This window comes from Petromyzon marinus, chromosome 27, assembly GCF_048934315.1.
Source record: "Petromyzon marinus isolate PM22_M1 ecotype Great Lakes invasive population chromosome 27, UKy_Petmar_22M1.pri1.0, whole genome shotgun sequence".
NCBI lineage: Eukaryota > Metazoa > Chordata > Hyperoartia > Petromyzontiformes > Petromyzontidae > Petromyzon > Petromyzon marinus.
Genome location: NC_133693.1, coordinates 7769529 through 7795621, shown reverse-complemented (window position 1 = coordinate 7795621; position 26093 = coordinate 7769529). Strand labels below are relative to the sequence as shown.

The 26093-nt window shown below is 43.9% G+C and overlaps 1 protein-coding gene across 2 annotated transcripts; it reads left to right on the top strand.

Annotated features, from left to right (window-relative positions):
* Window positions 1-17: 17 nt before the first annotated feature.
* On the top strand, window positions 18-26093 carry LOC116946569 (uncharacterized). Of its 2 annotated transcripts, none has more exons than XM_032961595.2 (7): window positions 18-179; window positions 17947-19972; window positions 20566-20773; window positions 21610-21722; window positions 21956-22091; window positions 22253-22367; window positions 23529-26093. In XM_032961595.2, exons 2-7 carry the CDS (start codon window positions 17984-17986, stop codon window positions 23884-23886), a joined length of 2919 nt encoding a protein of 972 aa, XP_032817486.2. In that variant the 5' UTR covers window positions 18-179; window positions 17947-17983; the 3' UTR covers window positions 23887-26093. The 2 variants fall into 2 exon arrangements, with proteins under 2 accessions (XP_032817486.2, XP_032817487.2); XM_032961596.2 differs by lacking the exon at window positions 18-179 and adding an exon at window positions 7237-10607.

Sequence of the window (26093 nt, the reverse complement as noted above, 5' to 3'; positions counted from 1 at the left end):
AGACCGATTCCACCGTTTAGATGATTCAAGACGATCGATTCCACGTGGTTTTCTCGCAAGCTCTCTACCCCTGTAAAACAATTTTTTTTTAATATCTACAGTATATACTTTTCAATCGTGCTTATTCTAATGCTTGGATGTTACTGTTGTGAAGACGTGCAGAGAGGAGTCCAGCACACGTGAGTAAACGTCTTAGTTATTTTATTCAGCCGCACACAACACGTAGGAAGACTACACCCAATAACACCGCAACTTTCACCCTCTCTTAACCCGCATCAGCCCATCAACGGGCCGATGCGCGCATGAGCGGGGAATCAAAGACAAGCCACACTTGTGCGACCGTGGCCATGCAAGCCAAACTATGGACCTTAGAGTGAACCCATAGAATCTGAAAAGATCCATGTAGACACATGAAGACCAATAGAACATAGCGATAGCATTAAAGAGAAGGCACAGGAGTGTGACTGTTTCAGTTCAGTTTCATTTATTTGGTATAGCCCTGTGAGCCATTCGGCTCTTTAATCGGGTGCAACCGCAAAAACATGAACAAGAAAACATCTTAAAGTGACTATGTGACTGTGCAAACAGAAAATCCAGGAAAAAACAGCAAAATATTCCAGAAAAAGCACCGTACACCAATGCTGTGTGAACAAATCCCAGTGGGATGCAAGTCAAACAACAACAACAACCACAAGACAACTTAGATTTAGGCCATCAGTCTAACTCCGTACTACAACAAACAAACATGGGCAAACCAAAAAACTTTTCTAAATCACCAAAATAAAGCCATAAAAGCAATGTAACAGTGATCATAGGAACTGTGACCGAATTTTCACCATAAACTACATAAACAACATGTGCCATCAAACCGTGCAGCCATAGCTGGCTGCATGAGTCATGGCTATGGCCTGGAACCCAAACTATGGACCAATGCAGTCTATACACCTTCCACGGAGGAGGGTGAATAGCAAAATCGCATGAACTATCTCTACTGAAGCCCTCTCGTAGTGGCTAGAAGACTTCAGATATTGGCATTTAGCTAATTAAGAACGTATTGCCACCGTAGGCAACTACAGAGACTGACGCCTTTATATGTTGTAGTTTACGTATCTCTCCCCGTGATGGTGTGGATTTTGATCCCGGGTCCTCCAGGTTTTTTTTCACTCCAAAATTAGGAAACATGCGTTTAAGAGTATTTGGCTGCTTTTACATTTCCACACGATAAGCGACTTCATTCGGGGCTATCATTTGTGGCCAGGTCGCTTCCGAACATTAGCTGCTGTATTTAGCGCAGTGGGCCTGACCTGGTAAAATAACAAAAATAGTTTAGTTGCATTCTTCACCCACCACTCCATGTCCGTTTTCCCCAACAACAATATCACTTCACCCGCCATTCGCCACTAAGTGGCGGTGACGTTGCCACGACGCCTGTGCCAGGCTAGGTGCACTTTGCGGCTATCACGTGAAGTGTCGAAGGCTCGCCTGCTGACAGGAGGTCTTGGCACAGACGCAGCTGACTGAGATCAGTTCAGTTCATTTATTTTGGTATAGCCCTGTGAGCCATTCGGCTCTTGAATCGGGTGCAACCACAACAAACAAAAAAACATGAACAAGAAAAAATCTTAAAGTGACTGTGACTGTGCAAACAGAAAATCCATGAAAAAACAGCAAAATATTCCTGAAAAAAGCACCGTACACCAACGCTGTGTGCAAAAAATCCCAGTGGGATGCAAGTCAAACAACAACAACCACAAGAAAACTTAGATTAAGGCCATCAGTCTAACTCCGTACTACAACAAAACAAACATGTCCAAACCAAAACACGTTTTTTAAATCACCAAAAAATAAATCCATAATTGTAACGTAACAGTGATCATAGGGACTGTGACCGAATTTTTACAATAAACTACATAAATAACATGTAACACCAAATCCTAGAGCCATAGCTGGTTGCATGAGTTACTCCACAACAACAGAAGCATCAGTCGGAGTATCAATGTTTCAATGCACCTTTAAGATCAGCACGCTAAATAAAAATACAGATAATACTTTGCAGCGTCATCCGGAGCGAAACATTTTATTTTATTTTACGCCCATGAATATCAGTGGCAGCTAGGGGTGTACAACTCCTCTAGAGCAGTTTTGAGTGAAGATCTCATTGGTAGCGATTCAAGTTGTAGTTTATTGGCAATAGCATTCCAGACCCTGGGGGCATCAATAGCAAAGGCGCTTCCTCCAGTTTTTTGTACGGAAATAGGGCCTGATGAACGGTAGATGCACCCAGCTGTACCCCCAGCTGTGCCAACTTGCTGTAATTTAATCGCCCGGCAATCTCCGCACGTTGTTGTGAGCGTCGCTTTTCCCACCACCACCACCGACCAGCAAGACTCCTCCCCTGCTCTCAAACTACCAACCAATCACGATCGCCCGTGAGCTCACGGAGGTGGGGGGGGGGAGGACGACGGTCACCTGAGTGGCTGCCTGGATCGGCCAATCAGCGCCCGCGCCCTGCCCGCACAGCTGATGCCAACTTCCTTGCGCGGACTTCCTGCTTTTAAGTGTCGCGTTGCAGGGCGGTAGTCTGATTAGTTTGCACGGATGATGGTAAAGTTTAGCCGGTGTGTGTACGTTAAACCTCTTTACTACCGTACGTAGTCAACCGTGCTAATCGGAGGTGCAGTGTTGAGTCTATGGGCAGTGTTGAGTCTGGATAGTTCTTCGTCTATGGGCAGTATGTATGTACATTGAAATTATGTAGTACCGTACGTAGCCAAGCTTTGCTTATCGGAGGTGCAGTGTTGAGTCTATGGGCAGTGTTGAGTCCATGGGTAGGGTTAGTCTATGGGCAGTATGTATTACGTTGCACTTCATTCGTACCGTGCTAATCGGAGGTGCAGTGTTGAGACTATGGGTAGTGTTAGTCTATGGGGAGTATGCATGTATGTTAAACATCTTTCGCACCGTACGTAGCCAACCGTGCTAATCGGTGTCCCTGCTATTTTACAAGGAGGATCCGTGGTTTCCGGGTGAGCACAGCGGCAGCCTTAAAAAAAAAAATATTGTACGTCAAAAGTACAGCAGGAACCTTTCGTTAAGAACCCCGCTGCACTCATTCTAACAAACGAGGTATATAGCGGCCGTAAACGAAACACGTGCGAATAAAACCAAACTACAAAATATATGAGCCACCAAAAACAAAAGTTGGGTTTAGGTGTGAGTAAGATCTAGACAGTATTTTAGTCTTACAGTGATACAGGTCTAACAGTACGGCAGTAATTCAAGTGCCGAAGTAGTTTATCTTTCAATTAATCATAGTTTATTTGTTTACACGGAAGTCCCCTTTTGCCAGATACCCGGATAGTTTTGCAAGGGAGATCCGTGGAGCATCAGCAGAGAACAAGAACAGCATGAACGTGAACGCATCCCATATTACACGATCATTGTGACATTGTAACATCAACAAATATCGGTTTCATACTCTTTGGTTCTATTGGGTAAAGTCACGTAGGTGAAAATAAAATAACAAAAAATCACGACGTTTCGGCCACAACACAAGCGGCCTTCATCAGGTGAAGGGACGAGACTGTCTGGAGGACAGCGCTGGAGTGAGAAAAGCCACGCTTAGATCACGACCTTTAAGCTGTGTGAGAAGAAAACAAAGCGCCTTGACAAAGGAATTAGCATATAATTTAGCATTGAAATGGCTCATTGAAATAGCTAAGTTAAAGTATACACATCCGCTGAGGCACCCCTTGACAAAGGAATTAGCATAGAATTTAGCATTGAAATAGCTGAGTGATTAGCTTGTAACTGGTCACAGAAATAGCTATGTTAAAGTCAGAGCATATACATTCACCGAGGCACCTAGTACAAATCAAACAGGAGAATTTAGCGAAACACAAACACAACCACGCTCACTCCAGCGCTGTCCTCCAGACAGTCTCGTCCCTTCACCTGATGAAGGCCGCTTGTGTTGTGGCCGAAACGTCGTGATTTTTTGTTATTTTATTTTCACCTACGTGACTTTACCCAATAGAACCAAAGAGTATGGATCCTAGCAGTCACGAAAGCTTTAAATCTAGAAATAAATATCGGTTTCGTTATTTATAGGTGATTGTTATATTATACAATAACAACAATGTTACAGTCGCTGCTATTGATAAAAGTACATTGCGGTATATATATTCTTGGTTCTTTTGGTAACGTCACGTAGAAGGGAAACAAAATAATAAAAATACAAAACAATTGTTTTATTGTTCCCCTTCTACGTGACTTTACCGAAAGAATCAAGAATATGAATCCCTGCAGTCACGAAAGCTTTAAATAAAAATTTACATTACGGTACTAAACTGCTCTATTATTGCATATGTGTTCTTCATTAGCTAAATAGCCAATGTCTCGAGGTCTTCTAGCCAAGACTGCAAGGCTTCAGGAGAGAGGAGAGTTAGTGGAGTTTTTCTCCCCCCTCCTCTCCGTTGAAGGAGCACAGATTGTAGTGGTGCAGAGGTTGGGTTGCATGAACACGGTCGTACTATTGTGCCTTGTCTTTCATGTACCTATGGGTTTCTATTGCTCTTTGTGCGTCTCCATGGATCTATTCAGATTCTGTGGGTTCACTTTAAGGTCAATAGTTTGTCTTGCGTGGCCACAGTCGCACTATTGTGGCTCGTCATTAATTGTCCGCTCATGAAGGGCAGACTTCAGTGATTTACTTTAATGGTCCGTAGTTTGGGTTGCATGTCCACACTGCTGTGCCTTGTATTTAATGTATGTCTATGGGTTTAGCATATGCTCCATAGTTTGGATTGCGTGGCCTCAGCCACACTGGCTATCATCATCATTATTCGCTTTACCAATTGCAGTAATATATTACTTTCAAATAAAGAATGTGGACCTCGTTAAAAAGCATACAAGGAACATGTTTTGTGAAATTCACCAGCCTTTTCCCGCCAAAACTTTGCACCAACTTTTAATAATGAATAAGAATTACATTTATACAGTATAGCGCTTATCGTTAAGGAACTCAAAGCGCTGTACAGGACACAGCAGCAGCAGACACTCAGCATAAATATGATATAAATGCATAAAAAATGATTTACTAAATTAACTAAAAATGTAATAAGTGGCAGCGTATAACTAGGTTTGAAGGCGCATTTTAAAAATGTCCACAGACTCAGAGATCCCTCTGATATCTTGTGGAAGAGCGTTCCATAGCCTGGGAGCTACACGGGAAAAATCTCGGTCACCCATAGACCGAAACGTCGACCTGGGAATGCAGAGAAGATCTGCACCCCCAGATCTTAAGGACATATGAGTGCAGCATGTCAATGATGTAGGCTGGGGCAATATGGTTTTACTGCTTTGTAAGTTAACAATAGGATTTTTAATCGTATTCTTTGTGAACCTGGAAGCCAGTGCAGGTAGGCTAAAACGGGGGTGTAATATGATGTGAAGGTGTTCTGGTTAACACCCTAGCAGCCGCATTGTGAACATGCTGAAAATTGATTGGCACCTTCTTAGCCACGCTAAGGAGTGAGACATTACGAAAGTTTACGCGAGATGATATGTATTCATATTTCAGTTATTCCCCAGAAAACTCACGCCAATGTTTTACCCTCGGATGCAATTAATAATATATTACATCCCTATGTCCGTCCACTGCTGGATGACGGCCTGCCGATGTCGTGTGGGGTGTTTGACCATACTTCACGCTAATTAGTGCTGGGGTTGGTGGGTGATGGAGGAACCCCAAAACCAGTTGGGATATCACTCGCCACTGATGTTATCCGGCGGTATAAGAACCGGTTCTTCGCGAACCTGAGTCACACCTCTCCTTGCCAGCCACACACCCGCTCACTATGTCTGTTAACAGGAAATTCCTCGGAGGCAAACAACTCCACTGTGTGATAAGTATCAGGTTATACCACATGTATTTCACGGAAACATCATTATGCATCACCTACGTTGACTACTGTCTGTACACGTGTGTATTTACAAGAAATTACGCATCTGTGCGATGTCAGGTGGTACTTTGCGTATGCACACAATTCAACCCCACCTTACAGCCGACATAGTCTGTTGAGGCAAGCACTGTTAGCGAGCGCCTGTTAAGGCCAGACTGGCACCATAACGAGGTGGTACGCCCAGAACCATAAGAAGAAAGCGTTCGATCACTGCATCCATCAGACACGTGGGCACCGACAGAAAATGGGAATAAATATGAGAAGATCACGACGAAGCTTGGAGTGATGCACCTGAAGTTTGGGCTGCATATGCTGCCGACGGTGTATTTACCAATAATAACACATGCTACACAAACACGAACACACGGGCGATGAGTTTAGGATTTTCACGTTTTGCATTTAGGATTTTTATGGACAATTTCCGTTCTTTTTTGGATGTCCTATAATTTTACAAAGTGTGATTTAACGTTCCTTTACGCGACAAGTGACAGGGCATGAAGAGAAAAGAGGTCATTTCCCATGACGTACTTTCGGATCAATCTGAAGTTACATTTTTCAGATCACCCGAATTTTAGTATTTAGACTCTGCTTTTTCGTTTTTGTCATGTATTCGAAAATCGGAAACTTCCCCAATCGCCACATATCAGAGTTGCTTCATAGTTAACACAAATTTGGGAGTGACTGGTTCCTGCAGATACTGGAATATAATCCTAATTTATTGACCAATGTCTTAGTTTAGTCGACGACAATCAGTGTCATTTTCAGTTTAAGTCATAACGTGTGGATTTCATTTAATCATTCTTGACATGGTAGTTATTCTGGACTAGGTATGTAACATTCATACGCCCCCCCACGATTTAGATCAATTGGCTTGAGTAATAATCGAGACTAAAATTCAAGAATTGATTCCTTTTTTTTATTTTGTCACTTGTGAAGTGGGCCCAAGTCCACTTGCTTTTCTTAACAATGTGTTTTTTTTTTAATTTAAGCTATGTACTCTATGAATCAGTTAATGTTCAGGTGCTGGGATGCTTGTGCACTGCTCTTCAAACCCAGCGACCCGAGTTCCATTTCAACTCAGCCAACATCGGTTCTGGTCCTCTCCCAGATCGACTCGGCATTAAAAGAGGAGCTGGCGCGTTGTGTAAACTTCAGCACTGGGGAGATAAAGGCGGCTCGGCATGGTGCTGCCCCCCCCCCCCACCCCTCGTGTGCCGTGCCGGCCTTAATAAGCGCTTACTAACAGCACTGCACCCCCCCCCCCCCCCCCCAAAAGTCTAGAGGCTTTTGGGGACTGTGGATATTTGTCAATGTTGCGTAATGAGCACAACCTTTTATGAGGTCGCGCTCATTACACACAATGTGCTTGCCACAAATGAACCACAGTACCTTGCTGATCTCGTCACGGTGTATAAAAACCATCACGTGAACTTTGATCAGTCTCGCAGCAAAGGGCTTTTGACTGGCCATCGAACAAAGACGATCACTGCATTGCTCGCTTTCAGATGCGTTTCTGTGGCCGCCTGGAACGCTCTTCCGATATTAGGAAGCCACTGGAGCGTTGCACTTTTACATCTAAATTGAAAACTTTGTCAGTTTAACACGTAGGCTAAATGATGACGTCACCCTGCTGCTCTATTTAAGACCGGGAGCAAGCGAGGGCTTTACCATTCTGGCGAATTGCCCGATGATGCTGGATGTAATTACCAGCGAAACGTCGTACTACTCAAACTGTAAATGTTGTGGATTCACTCTTCAACACACCGGTGGGCTAAAGTAGTGAATTATTTGTCTTTTGTCAACGTGACACTTTTTTTGCTGATTGGCCGTGTTGGGTGGTGGAGGGTTGCGACACATTTTTAAATGACGCGATCTAACCCAAAAACATTTCACATGAAAACTTTGTCTTTAGAACTGCTTTTTGTGTTTAGTTTGTTGTCCTTCCTCCGCACCTCCAATTATCACGGTTGGCTGCGTACGTTGCAAAATAATGTCACAATGCAGTACATACATTGGTGGCAGCTTGGAGAGGCCTTTGTCATGATCATGGTTGATGAAGATGTTCCCGAATCCTTATGGTCCTCTTTCTGTCCCTCAGTGTATAAACTATGATGTAATACTGTATTCCCCTACGGCCGACCTGGCACGTGGAGGGCTTCATTCAGCAGTGCATTTTACAAAGGGTTGTACATTACACTTATCATAACACGTGTCACTCATGTACGCACTGCAGTGGCATCACTTAGCACAAGGAAGTTGTCAGGGCTAGTGGTTAAGCAAAGGGTTAATGATTTGGGCCTAACCTTCGTCTTACCAACACCAACACCGATGATTTAACCTGTGGGACACCACGCATGTATTTTGAAGTTATTTCGCACCGTACAGTGCTAATCGGAGGTGCAAACGCCATAAAGGTAAATGCGCAGGTGATGGATGAGCTGTCTTGTGTGTTTTATTACCGGTTTAATGTTAGCAACACTCTTTAATTGCCACATTATTTGGGTCTTTCGGTAAAGTCACGTAGATAGGTTCAAAGAAAATAAAAAATAACAAAACTACGACGTTTCAATCGCAACACATGAAACGTAGTTTTTTGTAAAAAAAAATTTATTTGAACATATCTTAAGTGACTTTACCGAAAGACCCAAAGAATGTGAATTCCTGCAGTCACGAAAGCTTTAAGTCAAGAATTGCCACATAGTTTATGAAGTTATAACTGGTTTCCGTAGATACAGGTAATAAAGTAATTTGCTGCGTTAGTCATTCTTAGTTGAGTGGACAACACTCTGGAATGTTTAGTTAATTTATAATCTGGATTTCATGCAGTAATTATTTGAGTCTGATCGACTAAAATAGTCAGGCTTGGTCAGTGTGGGCTGTACCTGGACCGATTCACAGATGACAGATGTGAGCAGTCGGCGTCTTAATCGCACCACCGCCCCATCTCAACCCTTATTCATTAACCGTTGTGTTACAGACACAGTAATTGGCCAAGATTTTTACACACGAGTGGGAATTCCATTGAGATTTGACATAAATAAAGTATTGTTCTTAGGGGTATTTTATTGTACGAAGATATGTTAACTACCTCGCATGGTATACAGAAGGTGGTGGGTTCAATCCCGACCCTGATGCCTGTATATTTGGAGTTTGCATGTCTCTCTCTCTCTCTCCCCGTGGATTTTTCTCTGGATCCTCCGGGTTTTCCCCTCCACATTTAGAATCGACATCACGCGTTTGGAGTATTTGGTTGCTATACATTTCTACATGATAAGCAACTTCGTTGAGCTATCATTTGTGATAGCCAGTGGGCCATACCTGGTAACATTGAAAATATTTTTTAAAGCAGCGTTATGACGCCAGTTTGGGTTTTTGCCGTCAACGTGCAAGCAAGAAAGTTTTTGTACAGTACACGGTACAATGGACAGGTAGCACCAGCAAAGTCTCAGATCAAATAAAATAAATCCATTAGCGGCATTGCATTGTTTAATCTTCATTTGAAGCTTTCGTGACTGCAGGAATCCATACTCTTTGGTTCTTTCGGTAAAGTCACGTAGGTACAAAATACAATAAATCACAATACGTGAGTTTACCGAAAGAACCAAAGAGTATGCATTGTTTAATTTAAGAGCCGAACTACGACCCTTAGTGCAAGCAGGTAGGCACGTCTATGGGCCAGATTAGATATTCATACCATATTAGGGGGCAAATACCTTTGTATTATCGATTTATTTACATGGCTAATGAGAGTTAATTATTTTATAACCCACTAATTTAATATGGTTATCACGTAATTCAATAGTTATTGGCCGCATGAAGAAATTATAACGTCTAAATGTATGCAACCTCAGGTGGTACGGACAGGTGAATTCAGAATCTTTATACTGGAGGAATCCCATGACCCATGAAGCTATTTTACAGCAAGTTCCAACAACAAACAACGTTGAGCCACCGTTAGCATGTGGTCCTAATTGTTGGGCCAAGTGTTTTTTTTTACCTGTAGCCTTGCACCCCTTTGGTTATCAATCGAAAAAAAAACTAATTGTAATAATTATATCGTTTTAATTAAACAAAGGAGTTGTACTCACGTGCCCGTGATTCATTTGTGCATCGATGATTTACCTTAAAAAAAAATCTGCCCATGCCTCGCAACCTCCAACAAAGGGGCATCTCGCACCCCCAGGGGATGAGTGCACCCCAGTTCAAGGACCACTGGTTGGGCCCAACCTTAACCCCAACGTTGTTCCAAGTTCAATGGGGAACTGAGCCAACAATTATGAGAGCCACCCACCCACACACGACTCAATGGCGGGGTGGGTCGGGGAGGTGGTGTGCGTAATGTGGCCACAGACCACGACATACCCAAACCCGCCCACGCGTGCCTGGGTTCACGTTACACCCTAGCTCCCAATCGCCCCCGTAGACTCAGTTGGGCGAGAGAGCACGCTACGCGATGTGTTTCCGCGCTCTCTCCCTCTCGAGTCTAGACCGTCAAAAGTGGTTATCTGTGACTGCGTGTAACGGGAACTGAGCGGGTGGTCACGGGAAGCGAAAAATAAAAAAAAGGACGAACTTTGAACCAGAGGCGTGCGAACCAGCAGAGAGGACTCCGGTCAACAAAGAGCGAGGGCCTCGCTGTCGCAGGTGAGAGGAGGTTCACACCTGAGCGGGCCCCAGTGAGTGTGTGGGGAGACCAGCCGTGCCGCGATTCGCTGTGCGCCGTGTAGGTGTGCTAGTGCGGTTAGAATAGGACAGAGGATTCTGGAAGGCACACCAGCGCTGCTTTCAAACGCAGGCTCGGCTCCGAATGATGATGATGAAACCATGAATGACGAAATCAGGCCAAAGATGTGATTGATATTCTTAGTTCTTTCGGTAAAGTCACGTTGAAGGGAAACAACAAAATAATAAAATATATATAAAACAATAAAAACTCTCACGTTTCGACCATAACACAAACGGTCGTCTTCAGGTGTGTCGGTTTGCATAAATGTATTTATTTTTAAACGGTGCATTTATTTATTTATTTAAAAAACGTTAGCGCCACACGCAGCGATTTAGCAGTTTATTTAGACGGACTAGTCCATCTATGTTCTGAAAAGAGGAGGGGGGAGACGAAATTTTTTTATTTTATATTTTTAATGTATGCTGTCTGAAAGCCACTGTAAGCGTGAACAATCAATTAAGACCTGACATGGTTTATCAATCTTTCCAATGATTGCTAAGCCAGAATCCATCTTCTCGGTTGAAATTGTCTCTGTGCATGTATATGTGGATAGCCTCATGAACGAATCTCTCATGGTAGCCAGATGGCTTACAAAGAACCTCTGTCTTTGAAAAGTCAATGTCATGTGAGCCTACTGAATTATAACAATGATCTGCCATGGCCGAGGTGTTGGTCCTACCGTGTTTAAGGTCTGCTTTTGTGTTCACGAATGCGGTCTGAGACATGGCGTTTGGTTTCTCCAATGTAACTACTACCACAGAGGCAACTTAGTTTGTAGACACCAGGGTATTGTATGTCCGGAATCACATCTTTTACAGACGGAACCAGATCACGGATTTTATGTAATGTGTTGAAACGGACCTGGATCTTGTGTTTATTCAAGATTTTGGAGATCTTTTTTGTGATCCCCGCAATGTAGGGTAAAGTGATGGTTTTGAAAGGCTCCTCAAGAGGGTCCTTCTTCATGGTTTGAGTGATAGCTTTGCGGATTGTATAGTCAGAGTAACCATTAGCCTTAAGAGCTTGGTGTACGTGCTTGAGTTCACTGCCTATGTGTTCCTGGTCGGATATGCATTGGGCTCTATGATACAGAGTCTTGATGAGATAATTCTTCTGTGATGGATGGTGGTGGGAATCCGGTTTCAAATAAGCATCCGTATGGGTAGCTTTCCTGTAGACAGAGACCTGATGGTTCAATGAGCCACTCTATATTTTATATTTTTCAAGTAGTGGTACCCCAAACTTTCGCAGCTCTTATAAATTCTCTTTTCACACCATCAATAGGTAAACCCCCCCCCCCGTGCCAAACGGCAAGTCCACCGGCACGTACACAAAGGTCCGTGGTCTGAGCGTGGTTGTGTTTCGCTAAATTCTCCTGTTTGATTTGTACTAGGTGCCTCGGTGAATGTATATGCTCTGACTTTAACATAGCTATTTCTGTGACCAGTTACAAGCTAATCACTCAGCTATTTCAATGCTAAATTCTATGCTAATTCCTTTGTCAAGGGGTGCCTCTGCGGATGTGTATACTTTAACTTAGCTATTTCAATGAGCCATTTCAATGCTAAATTATATGCTAATTCCTTTGTCAAGGCGCTTTGTTTCTTCTCACACAGCTTAAAGGTGGTGATCTGAGCGTGGCTTTTTTCACTCCAGTGCTGTCCTCCAGACAGTCTCGTCCCTTCACCTGATGAAGGCCGCTTGTGTTGTGGCCGAAACATGATTTTTGTTGTTTAATTTTTTTACCTACGTGACTTTACCCAATAGAACCAAAGAGTGTGTGTAAAACATACATGTGTTTCTTATGTGGAGGGACGGATGGATATGTGGCGTCTTGTCTGCTTATTAATATTGTCTGTGCAGTGATTGTTGTGTAGTTTGTGGGAAGCGGTGGAGGTAACAGTCAGCGGGTTGCGCTACAAACGTTGGCGATCCGAGTTCGATTCCCACTCACGGGCAGCACCAGTGACGGATTACGCAATCTAACACGATTTTTGTTCCTGGGTAGGAAGGGGCTGTCCATAAATGACGTCACGCACCTAGGGGGGGGGGAGTCAGACATTTGTGACGATGGGGGGGGGGGGGTTTGAGAAATGTGACGTCACGTAAAAATGCGCAACTTTAAATAAATATAGACAACACGTTCTACTTAATAAAATAGACTTTTTAATAAATGTTTGTAAACGTGACACATTTTTTTACTGTTTGGCCGTGTCGGGTGGTGGAGGGTTACGAAACATTTATAAATAACGCGATCTAACCCAAAAACATTTATTATGAATATTATGAAATGTTTTGTCCTACAACATCAGAGTGCAGCGCCACATTAAATACGCACTACAATGACAATAGTTTAAAGCGATTTGAAGCATGTTTTATATATATATTTTGGGGGGGGGGGGGCAGAGCTTTGTGACGTCATATTTGAGGGGGGTCTGACTTGTGACGCCGTGTGACGAAGGGGCGGGGAGGGTCAAAAATCGTCCAAAATCGCGTGACGTCATTTATGGATGGCCCCTTAGTGTAATTTTCTAATTGCTGATGCCTCAAAAGTATAGAAAATGGTGCTATTATTCCCCACAAACTTTGCTTTTGTGACCCAGGACTTTACGTGAAGGAATGACACAAATGCACACCACGTTTTCTCATTGTAAAATAGATACATTTCAAAATATCACTGTCCTGGTCACAAAAGTACGGTTTGTGGGGAACAATAGCTTATGTGGGGCATAAGCAATGAGAAAAAAAACTTACTACCCAGGAACAAAAAAATATATTTTTTTGTTACATAGTGTTAGGGGCCTCCATAAATGACGTCACGCACCAAAGGGGGGGGGGGGGGTCAGACATTTGTGACGAAGGGGGGGTTGAGAAATGTGACGTCACATCAAAATGCACAACTTTAAATATAGACAATACGTTCCACTTGATTAAATAGACTTTTAAATAAATGTTTTCTCCTACAACATCAGAGTGCAGCGCCACATTGAATACGCACTACAATGACAATAGTTTAAAGTGATTTGAAGCATGTTTTATTTTCTTGGGGGGCGGGGGGGGCAGAGCTTTGTGACGTCATATTTGAGGGGGGGGGTCTGACTTTTTGTGACGCCGTGTGACGAAGGGGAAGGGGGGGTCAAAAATATTCCAAAATCGCGTGACGTCATTTATGGACGGCCCCTTACACAGTGTTATCTATCTGAACCGGTCCTGGGCCTCCCCGAGGTCGACTCGACTATCGTCGACACGGCGAGTAGAGGACTTGAACACGTGGAGAGCACTTGAAAACGTGGAGAGGACTTGAACACGTGGAGAGGACTTGAACACGAGTAGAGGCCTTGAACACGTGGAGAGAACTTGCACACGTGGAGAGAACTTGAACACGTGGATAGAACTTGAACACGTGGAGAGGACTTGAACACGTGGAGAGAACTTGAACACGTGGATAGCACTTGAACACGTGGAGAGGACTTGCACAATAACAGCAACTCACCTGCCAGGTTGTGTTCACAATAACTTTGGCGCCAATTTCCAATTCGCGGACGTACTCCAACTCCAGGGCAATGGGTAATTTAAGTACAATACTGTATTTCTGTTTTATTGTACTATAGCGGACATTGTCACCACCAGAAGTGTTTTTTTTCCTGCGTTCACTGTGCTAAGTACAATAGCGATGTTTTTTCACGTAAAGTTTGGATCTTGTCATAAACGTTGCACGATTGAATTATAACGAATGCAGTCGTGCAATGCTGTGATGTCATTAAAGCTGTCACCATCATAAATAATCAGTCACTGTTAACAGCGTTCACGCCATGTGTTTATTATTACGTAAACCCCGCGCACGGTTTAATTGTTTCATTATTCGTTGCCCCCCGCCAACCCACCTGCTCGAGAATTATTTAATGTTTACGGTAAGCCCTCGGTTAACGCGTTTTCACCTGAACGTGCGTTCAATAACGCGTTTTTTTTCCATGAGAGTGTGACGCGCAATGCGCACCGTTATAAGGGGCCGTCCATAAATGACGTCACGCTATTTTGGACGATTTTAGACCCCCCCACGTCACAAAAAGTCAGACCCCCCTCAAATATGACGTCACAAAGCTCTGCCCCCCCCCCCCGAAATATAAAACATGCTTCAAATCGCTTTAAACTATTGTCATGTGCGTATTTAATGTGGCGCTGCACTCTGATGTTGTACGAGAAAACATTTATTTAAAAGTCTATTTAATTAAGTAGAACGTGTTGTCTATATTTATTTAAAGTTGCGCATTTTGATGTGACGTCACATTTCTCACCCCCCCTCCCCTCGTCACAACGCGCAATTCGCATCGTTATATCGCGTAATAAGCCCCGTTATAACGCGCAGCCGAGCGGTAGGGCACAGTACGTGGAATTGTATAGTAACGCGGCGCTTAACGTGTTTTCTTCAGTTCGCCGAAGCGCCGCTATTTTAGGCTTAAAATATTAAAGACCCCTCTACTCGTTCCATGCAACAATGATGTTTAGTTGCCGAGTCCGGCAACTGGCGATACGGGATCATCATCTGTGTAATAAATAAAGTTAATTCAAACGAAGCTTATGTGCACAAGTTTCAGCGGCGTGTAAGATGAACTGGAAAACGGCCTCATGTTTTTAAATTTTCCATTCCTGTATGCAGAGTATGTCGATTTGCAAGGAAGTCTCTATACTGTATAGCACATGAAATAAATAGCCAGCTAAATTTTGCAAAACATTCAATGGGATCCATACGAAGTTTCTTCATATTAGACAAAAATAGGTAAAAAACTAGATTTTGAATGCACACACTTTTATTTGCACTCTAAAATAGAAAATTATTTTCACCCCAGAAATTAATGAATTGTGATGTGCTGAATAAAAGTTGACTAGCGGGACCTGGATCGGGTTTTTTTTTAATGAAATCTTGAATTGCCACGTGAGACGAGTCTGTATAAAATGTAAACTCGTTCGTAGATCCGAAGATATTAAGCGTCAAAGATTTTAAAGAATAGAAACAGACAACATGGCACGTTCAATAAACGTGTGTAAATACAATCTCTAACTAGACCCTTTCCACGTGGGCTTGTTTTGCTGCAGAGGTCATGGTGCCTTGTAGGCTTGATATGCAAACAAAAACCTATACAGTTCTAAAATGATTTTCAGAAGACACTAATCTTTTCCTCCCATATTGAACATCTAGATTTTAGAGCGAGTGAAAGCGGAAGAAAATAAAGTATCAGAGCAGTGATTTTGAACTAATTGAAGGTGAGTTAAATGCAGTGCTATAGTGACGTAAAGTGAGGTGTTTTATGACGTAGTTTTGTGCAAGAATCACTGCCATTAATACAAGAGATTCATTTTTTAAGTTGAGAAACATTTACGTGCAACAATTCCTAAAAAAAAAATACAATCACGCAAGAAAACGTAAATATACATCTTTAATATTACAGCTTCCATCCTAGGATGGCAAAAGGCTAATTGGGTCAGTTAAATACAGTGCTACTTTTGACTTGAAGTGAGGTGTTTTATGACGTAGTTTGTGCAAGTGTAGTGGGTATACATTTGACGGAGAACTTCTTGTGAGACAACACGATATTTATTTGGCTCTTATACAAGATCCCGAACACAAAGGGTATAACAGCCCCTTTACCCGATACCTGGGGAGGTATGGCCTCAGGACTACACGGGCCCTATCACTGGGAACCCCGTTAACCTTCCGTCCTCCGGCTGGGGCCCTAGGGGAGGCTATGCTGACCCGACCGTGCCCGGGTCTTCGGGTCCTGACCACTGGCCTCACTGAGCTCCGGCCCTTAGAAGGACAACGGAGCTTGGGGTCCAGGGTCCTAACTTAAGTCCAGGTCTTCAGTCTTCGGCTTGGGGACGACTCAGCCGGACCCTTGAGAGGACCGGCTTATATACTGGTTCGTGGCTTGCTCTGCCCCAGCCACGCCTCCCTTCCAGAACTTTCTGGAAGGTGACATCATCCCCCGGTCTCCCCCTCTCGGGGTCCGGGGAATGTGTCCCAGGATCCGTTTCCCAGGGATTGTCGTTGGCCGCTTTTGGGCCATAGACATTAACACTGGCGCAATAGCGCTTCCGCCCCCTGTTGACGAGCTAACAGTTTGGGGAGTGCCGATTAACACAACTACTACACAAGCATCACGGCCATTAATACAGTACTACAGTGAAATTCAGTGAAGTGTTTTATGACATCGTTTCGTGCAAGATTCACTGCCATTAATACGGTGCTAGAGTGAAATGCAGTGGAGTGTTTTGATGACATTCTTTTGTGCAAGATTACACAAGATACAATTATACTCTGCTCAATTTTTTCGTAAATGTTACAGCTTCCGTCCGAGAATGGGCAAAAGGCTAGTCTATGTCGATTAGTCAATAAAAAGCAAGTTAATAGTTTGCAATTCAAGAACGTACTTTTAGAGTACAATTTCTATAATTTATAAAATATGTTATTGGTGCATGGTAGTCCACGATTTTCTTGGGTGATCTTGTCAGTGATTAGAGGGTCTAGAAAGGTTAGGAAACACTGCATTAGAGGGTTGGTTACGTTTCAGTGTCTTGATTTATTTAGCATTTTCAGTCAGCCGAACCTTTTTGCTCATTTTAAATCAGCATGTAGCGATAACAACATGCAGCGAAGCTTTGGATGGAATTATTCCCATCATAGGAATATGGAATTTCCACCACTGGCTCAGCCCCACCAATATAGACACGAGCGACACTAGTTTGAGCGATGCACTCAAACACCTCGTCGCGCAACTTCTCAACCTGACGCCTGTCACGGGAAATGGACCATGAACTCCGCCCAAAGTGTGGGCAAGTTTGCTGGACGACCACTATGTTTACTTAGCCATTAATGCAGTAGGGGCACATGTGCGAGATTCAGCTATTCTTTCCCAGTCCCAAGTGTAGCTATACAGTAAAGGACATCAATCACATCAGATTATCTCGGAGGGTTCTCACGTGCTTAAATAAAGCATGTCAGTCACAAGGTAATGAGTCTCAACAGTAGCTCACCTAGTTTAAAAAATAAAACAAGAGAATCCCAACGATGAACTGTTGCCTGCTTAAATATAGATGACAACAATCTCAATTGGCTGTTGCCTGTTTAAATATGAGATTCAAATGAAAAAAGTATAAATGTCAATGCGGTCTTGCATGATTAAATAATGGACATGAATCTCAAGAGGTCAACTCGAACGATTATCACATGGGTAAATAAAGGCCATATTTTCATTTCAGGTGCCAGTGCGAGTAGGGTGAGGAGGTGGTTTCGGCGATGGCACCGTTACCGTCTGCCAAGGACACATGGAAGAATTCAGCTTCAAGTGGGACCATGACTCCATCGAGGTCCCCAAGGAGTACCCCCAGCAAGGGGGCTGCCCCCGTGGTCCCATCGCAATGCCGTGCATCCAAGGTAGCAGATGCAGCTAGCATTGGTGGAGATGATGGCCCTCTTGGAGCAGATGGCTCCCAAAAGGTGGCAGAGAAGAGAGGAACTCATCTGGCATCTCCCCGATATGAGAAAAGCAATGACAAAGAAGACGAGAACAACACTCACGCATCTGGAGACACTTGTAAGCCACGTAGAGGAACAACAACGGGCATAACAAAGAGTGTTTCACTCGATGACACTCACGGATCTGAAGACACTGTTAAGAAGCCGAGAGCGCCACGAAGAGCCATCAGCACCAGTGCATCGATGGGTGAAAAAAGAGTTGTTCCTACAAAAAATGCCGCATTAATTAACACGCCCCGAGTAGTCTTGGTGAAGAAGTCAGTATCGATAGGCAGCACGAAGCCCGTGGCATCTGCACGGGGAAATCGGAGTGGCTCCTCCAAGGTCTGTGCACCGGGTGTAAGTGGTGATTGTGTTGAAGCATCATCACCGGTCAGACCAATCAGACAAGCAGCAGCCAGGGCGAGGAGACCAGACGTGAAGGTTGAAGGTGTTGGTGTCCAAACGGAGACGTCTACCACGAACGTTCGTCCAAACTCTCTGCGTGGCTCCCGCAGCAAGAGGAGCCCAAGCTGTAGAGATACAGTCGATAATGAAGGAGATGAAGAAAGTGATGATGATCATGATCGTGATGATGGCAGTGGAGCCTTACCCCAAAGAAAATCAATTGGACGGGTGTCACGGAAATGTCCACCGTCTGGGAAGACGGTCAGACCAATCAGACAAGCAGCAGCCAGGGCGAGGAGTGGCTCCTCCAAGGTCTGTGTACCGGGTGTAAGTGGTGATTGTGTTGGAGCATCATCACCGGTCAGACCAATCAGACAAGCAGCAGCCAGGGCGAGGAGACCAGACGTGAAGGTTGAAGGTGTTGGTGTCCAAACGGAGACTTCTACCACGAACGTTCGTCCAAACTCTCTGCGTGGCTCCCGCAGCAAGAGGAGCCCAAGCTGTAGAGATACAGTCGATAATGAAGGAGATGAAGAAAGTGATGATGATCATGATCGTGATGATGGCAGTGGAGCCTTACCCCAAAGAAAATCAATTAGACGGGTGTCACGGAAATGTCCACCGTCTGGGAAGACGGTCAGACCGATCAGACAAGCAGCAGCCAGGGCGAGGAGTGGCTCCTCCAAGGTCTGTGTACCGGTTGTAAGTGGTGATTGTGTTGGAGCATCATCACAGGTCAGACCAATCAGACAAGCAGCAGCCAGGGCGAGGAGACCAGACGTGAAGGTTGAAGGTGTTGGTGTCCAAACGGAGACGTCTACCACGAACATTCGTCCAAACTCTCTGCTTGGCTCGCGCAGCAAGAGGAGCCCAAGCTGTAGAGATACAGTCGATAATGATGGAGATGAAGAATGTGATGATGATGATGGCAGTGTCGCCTTACCCCAAAGAAAATCAATTGGACGGGTGTCACGGAAATGTCCACCGTCTGGGAAGCCAAGTGAGAGAAGGGCCCGTCGAGGAGCGATTTCGACAGGGCGGAGGGGCCAGATCCCACGTGATGGTGCTGCTTATGCTGCATGCAGGGGCAGAGTTAATCCATTCGTTCTGCATGAACACGATGATGAAAGTGATTCTACTGACGACGATGACATGGATGATTCTGATGATAATACCACAGCAAAAAAGAGACCGACTCTGAAGGATGTCTTAAAACTCCTGATGATCCAGAAATCCAAGCAGATAATAGTGAGCAAGGTCATAAATGACATTCTCAGGACCATAATGGATGCGGTGAAAAAAGACGGTCAACTTCCAGTCGACAAACTCCTGAACACGGGCAGCTACTACGAGAAGCTGAAGGTAATTATCACATCACTATTAAAAATAATGTCTGCTTTGAGTTTCCTGGCTGGAAATTAGCGAAGCTCCTCTCTACTCCAACAATAACTCAATTGTTAGTGCCTGTTGGGCCGTTGCCACCGAAAGAAACTGGGTAACTGGCTAAACGGGATTTTCTGTGTCACAAATAAATATTGAATTGAATGGTAGAACATTTTTGGACAACATCGAATAGTGACACCGAAGAGGTGGGGGTAATGAATACAGAAGACTGACAGCTCATTTAAAATTGCGCTAACTTTAAAATTTTGCTCCTATTTATGGAATTATTTCACCAGAATATTCCTTAAATTCAAGATAATCTAAAAACGCACAATACGTATTATCTTGGCATTTTATTCCATAATTAAGCAAATTACTATTGATGCGCCGAGAACAGGATTTTGAGTATGAAAATGACAGCTGTCTCTTATTTGCGTTGCAGGGCAACAGGGTTCTCCACGTGTCAATTTAAAAAAATACAATATATCTACACTTTTTTGGTATTTTTCTAAATTTTATTGCTGTTGCACTATCAGTGTCATATCATATGATGATGATCGTTGTCTGCACAGATCAGTGAGCCGGATGAGTTTGATGTGATGCTGGTGCTGGTGGAGCGGGTGAATCTGGAGGAAGTGCCAGGCCTGGGTGGAGCCTTCTATCTCGTCACGCCCAAACGCAATTCTGCACTCCAGAAATTTGCTGTCGGGAACTTCATCTCTCCAGCCAAAATCATCAAAGTGCTGGAAAACATCGTCAAGAGACTTCTGCCTACGCTTGGTGAGAATAACATTAACGATGGCGGCGATGTTGATGGAGATTTATGATGACGAATTGATGATGGTGATGGATGTTTATAACACTTAGTGCAAAATTATCGTTTAAGTCAGAAAATAAATTAACATACAATACATCACCTTCCCATATCTGTCCCTCCACATAAAAAGAGACGTTTTTCACACACAGCATCAGGGAGTGAGTTGTCGATGGTTTATAATCATGGTGATTTTTGGTAATGGTGGTTTATGGTAATGAGCTGATGATGTTGATGGAGGTTTAAGATGAGAAGTCGTTGGTAGTAATCACGAGTAGAAGAAAAATGAAGAGGTAGATGAGTTGATGATCATAATAATGCAGATAATGACTGGTGATTGTAATATCGAGTTGATGGCACCTGAGTGTAGTTGAGCACTCATTTTAGGCTGAGTGTACCAAGGCGAAGCCCTCAATGAGTGTTTAGATCTAGTTGTGTAACCTTAATAAAAATCAGTTCACTCTCCACTTCGGTGGTGAATGTGTCTGCGCATGCACCTGCACGGGGCGGGGAGTAGCAGTGTACTGGTTAGCGCATTGTGCTTAAAACCCGGCGACCCGAGTTCGATTCCCACTCACGACCAACACCAGTGACAATTTGCTGAACCAGTCCTGGGCCTCCCTGAGTGCGGTGTGTATCTGGTGCGATGTGTAAACATCGCCACTAGGGAGACAAAGGGTGTGGTGCTGGCCACCCATCGCCTCGTGTGCCGTGCCGACCTTCATAGGTGCTCGCTAACAGCACTTGCGCCAACAGTGTGTTAAGGCTACACGGGGGATCTTTGTCTTGTTTGTGTATGCAGGGTACAATGCGAGACTAAAGCCTGCGTCGAAAGGATGCCCGGCTGTAACTATTCAGCTGAAGCCTATGGAGGCGGAAGACGATGTGTGTGTGGACTTGGTTCCAGCCATTAAGGTACACAGCTAATATCACTGGTTCTGGGCATCTCCTACAACGACTCAGCATTAAATGAGTATCTGGTGTCGTGTTTAAATATCAGCATGGGAAAGATAAATGTGGCCGGGTATTTTTTTTTTTTTACAAGAGCACCCCCTTGTGAGCCATGCCAACCTGAACAGAACATGCCCACAATGTTTGCGTAGGCTGCATGGCAATTTTTGTCTTTGTCTTTTTTCTTTTGTGCTCAGGTGCAGAATTCAAGCTGGCCTCCAGAAGCGAAGACCATCAATACAAGTTCTTGGCTTGGCCGGAAACACATGGCGAAGTTATTCACGAGCAAAAGTTTTTATTTAGTGGGAAAGAAGCCTCCCAGAAATGCAAAAGGTACAGTCGCCTGTCTGTTTCTTTATCAGAGATCATTCAAATTTGTCATCATTATAACTGTTAAGTACTGGCCACCCATCCCCTCGTGCCATGGGTGTCCGCTAGAAAGCACTTGCCCCAAAAGCTTGTTAAAGACTACATGGGGGACCTTTGTTTTGCAGGAGTAATCGAGGACAGAGCCTGGAGAATATCCTTCTCAGAGGTGGAGAAAGATATTGTGCTGAATCATGGTAACAAGAACACGTGCTGTGAGAAAGGACAGGCGCATTGCTGCAGGTAATTCACCTGTGCGCACTCGTTCATCGTTTGTCCACCAATTAAAGCAAAAAGTCACAGCCGACGTGGCCAGGTGGCTCAGGGTATGATGGAATCTGTCCATCGTGAGTGTAAGAATGTTTTTATTATTATTAAAATATGTAATCTGTATATACCCTTGACATGGAATGGGTATCCATCATGTACCGCTACATGCCTTATACGTAGAGTACGCACATGCCTCCTTTTTCCCCCATAGTGCACAAGCCTCCACTATTTTATACATCGGCTTGAGAAGCGGGCTGTGAAATGTACATGCTCTATAAATACAGACGACGGCATGGGGAGGCCTTCATCCAACAGTCTCGCTTTCTCTATGGACAAGAATTTAGTAGCAACTATAAATCGATGTCTAAGTTGTGAATACAGCTGCTGGTTTCAGAGCAAAATGAGTGAATACCACTTGCGCCCTCAGAGAGCTCTCACAGGGGACATGAAAATAATACAGAGCCCCATAGACATGCACAAAGACTCATAGGTTTGCACAAAGGCCCATGGCTGTTGACAGTGACCCATAGACCTGCAGAGACCAATCGACTCTCAATGTTTTCCATGGTTTATTGTGGTGCTCCACAGTCGCAAAAGTGGGATGTTTTTATTTTCCATTTGTGGGAAAAGGTGATTGTATCTGCCATGACCAGTTTGGATATGATATGGTTTAAGATACGCTGTTGCCAGAAACCCACTCAGCAGTGGATAGAAAATGGCTGTTGCTGCTGACGATGATGCTAAATCCAAACTTGTGCCTAACTTGTTCCTGTGACGTACGTGTCCATGCGTGCCTACGTATGCGTACGTCATCAGTTTTTCTTCCAGTTCGGAATAAAAAATAAAATAAAATAACTTTATCGGTACCAAGGCTCCCACAAGGCCATGCAGAAGGGCGTGTAGCACAGTTTGGTGCCAGCTATCAAAGGGTTGCGGTAGTGTCGCTACAGTTCTATGGGGTGAGTACACTGCCTTAAAAAAGACTGGCGTTATGCCTCTCGAAATAAAATTAACACTGAACCACTTGCATGCTCCAAGATTCAGTAGTGAATGAGACCCACCCTGCAACTTGCAGTCATCTCAGAACGGAAAGGGTTCATTGCATTGTGTGCGCGTGTCCATGCGTGCCTACAGGAAGGAATGCCTCAAGCTGCTCAAGTGGCTGTTGGAGTCATTCAAAAAGTGCACTCCCAGCATGCAGGACAACCTGTGCTCTTACCACGCCAAGACGGTGTGGCTGCACGCTTGCGCGGGCTGGCCCAACGACAGCCATTGGAATTTGAAGAACCGCCTCCTGTGCTTCATCATTCTCCTCGAAGATTTCGCGGAGGCTGCCAGGACGGGCATCCTCTCTCACTTCTTCCTGCCCAGGTACAACCTGTTCGACCAGAAACTCGTAACGCGCTCAAGCCTGAAGGATCTGGAATGGGCCTTGTCGAGAGATATACAGAAGCTGAAAGAAGGGCGGATTTCTGATGTGTTCCTGCAGTAACAGATTTCGCTGGTATGTTGACGGGCATCGCCATTGTTGCGGTGGTGGTTTGTGATGTTAGTGGAGTGTTGGTGTGGTTAGTCTGGTGTTACCATGGTACTGTGACCAGTCACAAGCTAATCACGCAGCTATTTCAATGCTAAATTATCCGAACCAAACATTAAACTAATTTTCAATGGTACAGTATATTTTTTCAAGTAGTGGTATCCCAAACTTTCACAGCTGCTTAAATTCCCTTCTTACACCATCAATATGTAAACTCCCCCTCCCCTCCTCGCCGGTCTGCACATGTTCACCCCCTCTACACCGTTCATCATGCTAAGTCCGCCAATTGAATGCTAATTTTTATGCTAATTCCTTTGTCAAGGCGCTCTGTTTCTTCTCACACAGCTTAAAGGTCGCGGTCTGAGCTTGGCTGTGTTCGCTCCAGCGCTGTCCTCCAGACAGTCTCGTCCCTTCACCTGATGAAGGCCACTTGTGTTGTGGCCGAAACGTCGTGATAATTTAATTGTGTTATTTTATTTTATTAATTTATTATTTTATTCTCATTCTACATGACTTTACCGAAAGAACCAAAGAAGATGAATCCTTGCAGTCACGAAAGCTTTAAATCGAAATGTTACCATGGTGTTAAGTTAGTGTACGATGCCTCTTTAGCTTGTGTTTCTCATTGCTTCGTAACCCTCGTAAGCCACTACACACTCCATTGTGTTGTTCTTCGCGAACCCTATTTACTTAATTTCACCTTGCCTCGACTGTTGCCCTGGAATGTGGCTTGTCTTAACAAGTCCATTGCTTGAAACAAATTCAGCAGAGACTTTAATTGCAAAACTATTTATGTGTTTTATTTATATCCGTTGTAGAAGGTTAAGGTCACTTGATGCCTCAATCTCTCCCCTTGACGGTCCTTTGCGTGACAGTGGCTAAGGATCTGGGGTCTGGATAGCGAAGATTTATTTTATCTATAGTGAGAATGCCATGGTGTTAACCAACTTTAAAATTCCAGATATCCTTCAATTTACAACATTTTGCGTGAATGCAATTGACGAATTATGCATATTTTTTTTTATTAATTAAATCGAACCAATTCCTCAACCACATTAATTCCATACACCCAGCCATTAAATTCACCATAGAGGTGGAAAATGATGGCAAACTACCATTTTTGGATGTTCGAATTGAAAAGAAGCCAGATGGCTCAATGGGACACTGTCTACAAGAAAGCAACTCATATGGATGCCTACCTAAAACCTGACTCCCACCACCATCCTAGAAGAATTCCCTCATCAAAACTCTACACCATAGAACTCGATGTATCTCCGACCATCATCACCTAGCCAGTGAACTGAAACACATGCACCAAGCTCTCAAGATGAATGGATATTTGGACCACACAATCCATAAAGCTATCACCCCAACCGTTGGGAAAGAACCATCTGAGGACCCAATGTTCTGCCTCACAGCAGGTGGGGGGGTGTGTGTACACAGGAATTTCCTGTATTGATGTTGAGTTTGGTCACGTGACTAGGAAGTTACGATTTAAGATTCTCTAAGCCATGCGGCAGGGTATCAGCCATTACACAGAGTACAAAATGGAGGCGCAAATAGCGTCTCAGTGAAGACATATGCAACTGTTCATTGTGGGACTTTACGAAGCATTGTCTGTAAGTTCGTTTATGTTCTTGTAATACTGGGAATGCTGTTATAATGTTAGGATGGCCGTTATAATGCTGTAAATGCCTTTATAATGCTGTTAAGTTGTTATGATAAATATGAGGCATAGTGACAACGAAGACTGCCACTTGCATTATTGTGAATGTCACTTGTAGTTGAATAAGTTGAGTCAGACTTGTACCCATATAACCTTATTGCGATCTTGAGAGCAAGGATGACGAAATATCTCATCCACAGTTCAGTGTTATGTGCATCGCTGTACATTTAGGCTGCAGTATGGTGATTACACGATGTGCCCTTATTTAACACAGTAGTTTATTCTCTTGTATAGCTATTCAGTACTAATGTAGGTTCATGGTCCATCCAGGATCTATTGTTGAGTTTTATGTTATCTCAGACAATGTTATGATGCTGTAGTGTTCATTAATTGTATTGATATTTCCAAGTATTAACAGATGCTGTATTTTATGCTGTGCTTTTCCATCAGTTTTTCCTCGTTCAATTCATTAAATACGTTTGGAGTCAGATGTTCA

Coding starts and splice junctions, on each gene's coding strand:
- LOC116946569 (XM_032961595.2), top strand. CDS start 17,984: ATGGCACCGTTACCGTCTGCCAAGGACACATGGAAGAATTCAGCTTCA. Junction 21,723..21,955: donor ACTTGGTTCCAGCCATTAAG/GTACACAGCTAA, acceptor TTTTGTGCTCAG/GTGCAGAATTCAAGCTGGCC. Junction 22,092..22,252: donor GCCTCCCAGAAATGCAAAAG/GTACAGTCGCCT, acceptor TTTGTTTTGCAG/GAGTAATCGAGGACAGAGCC.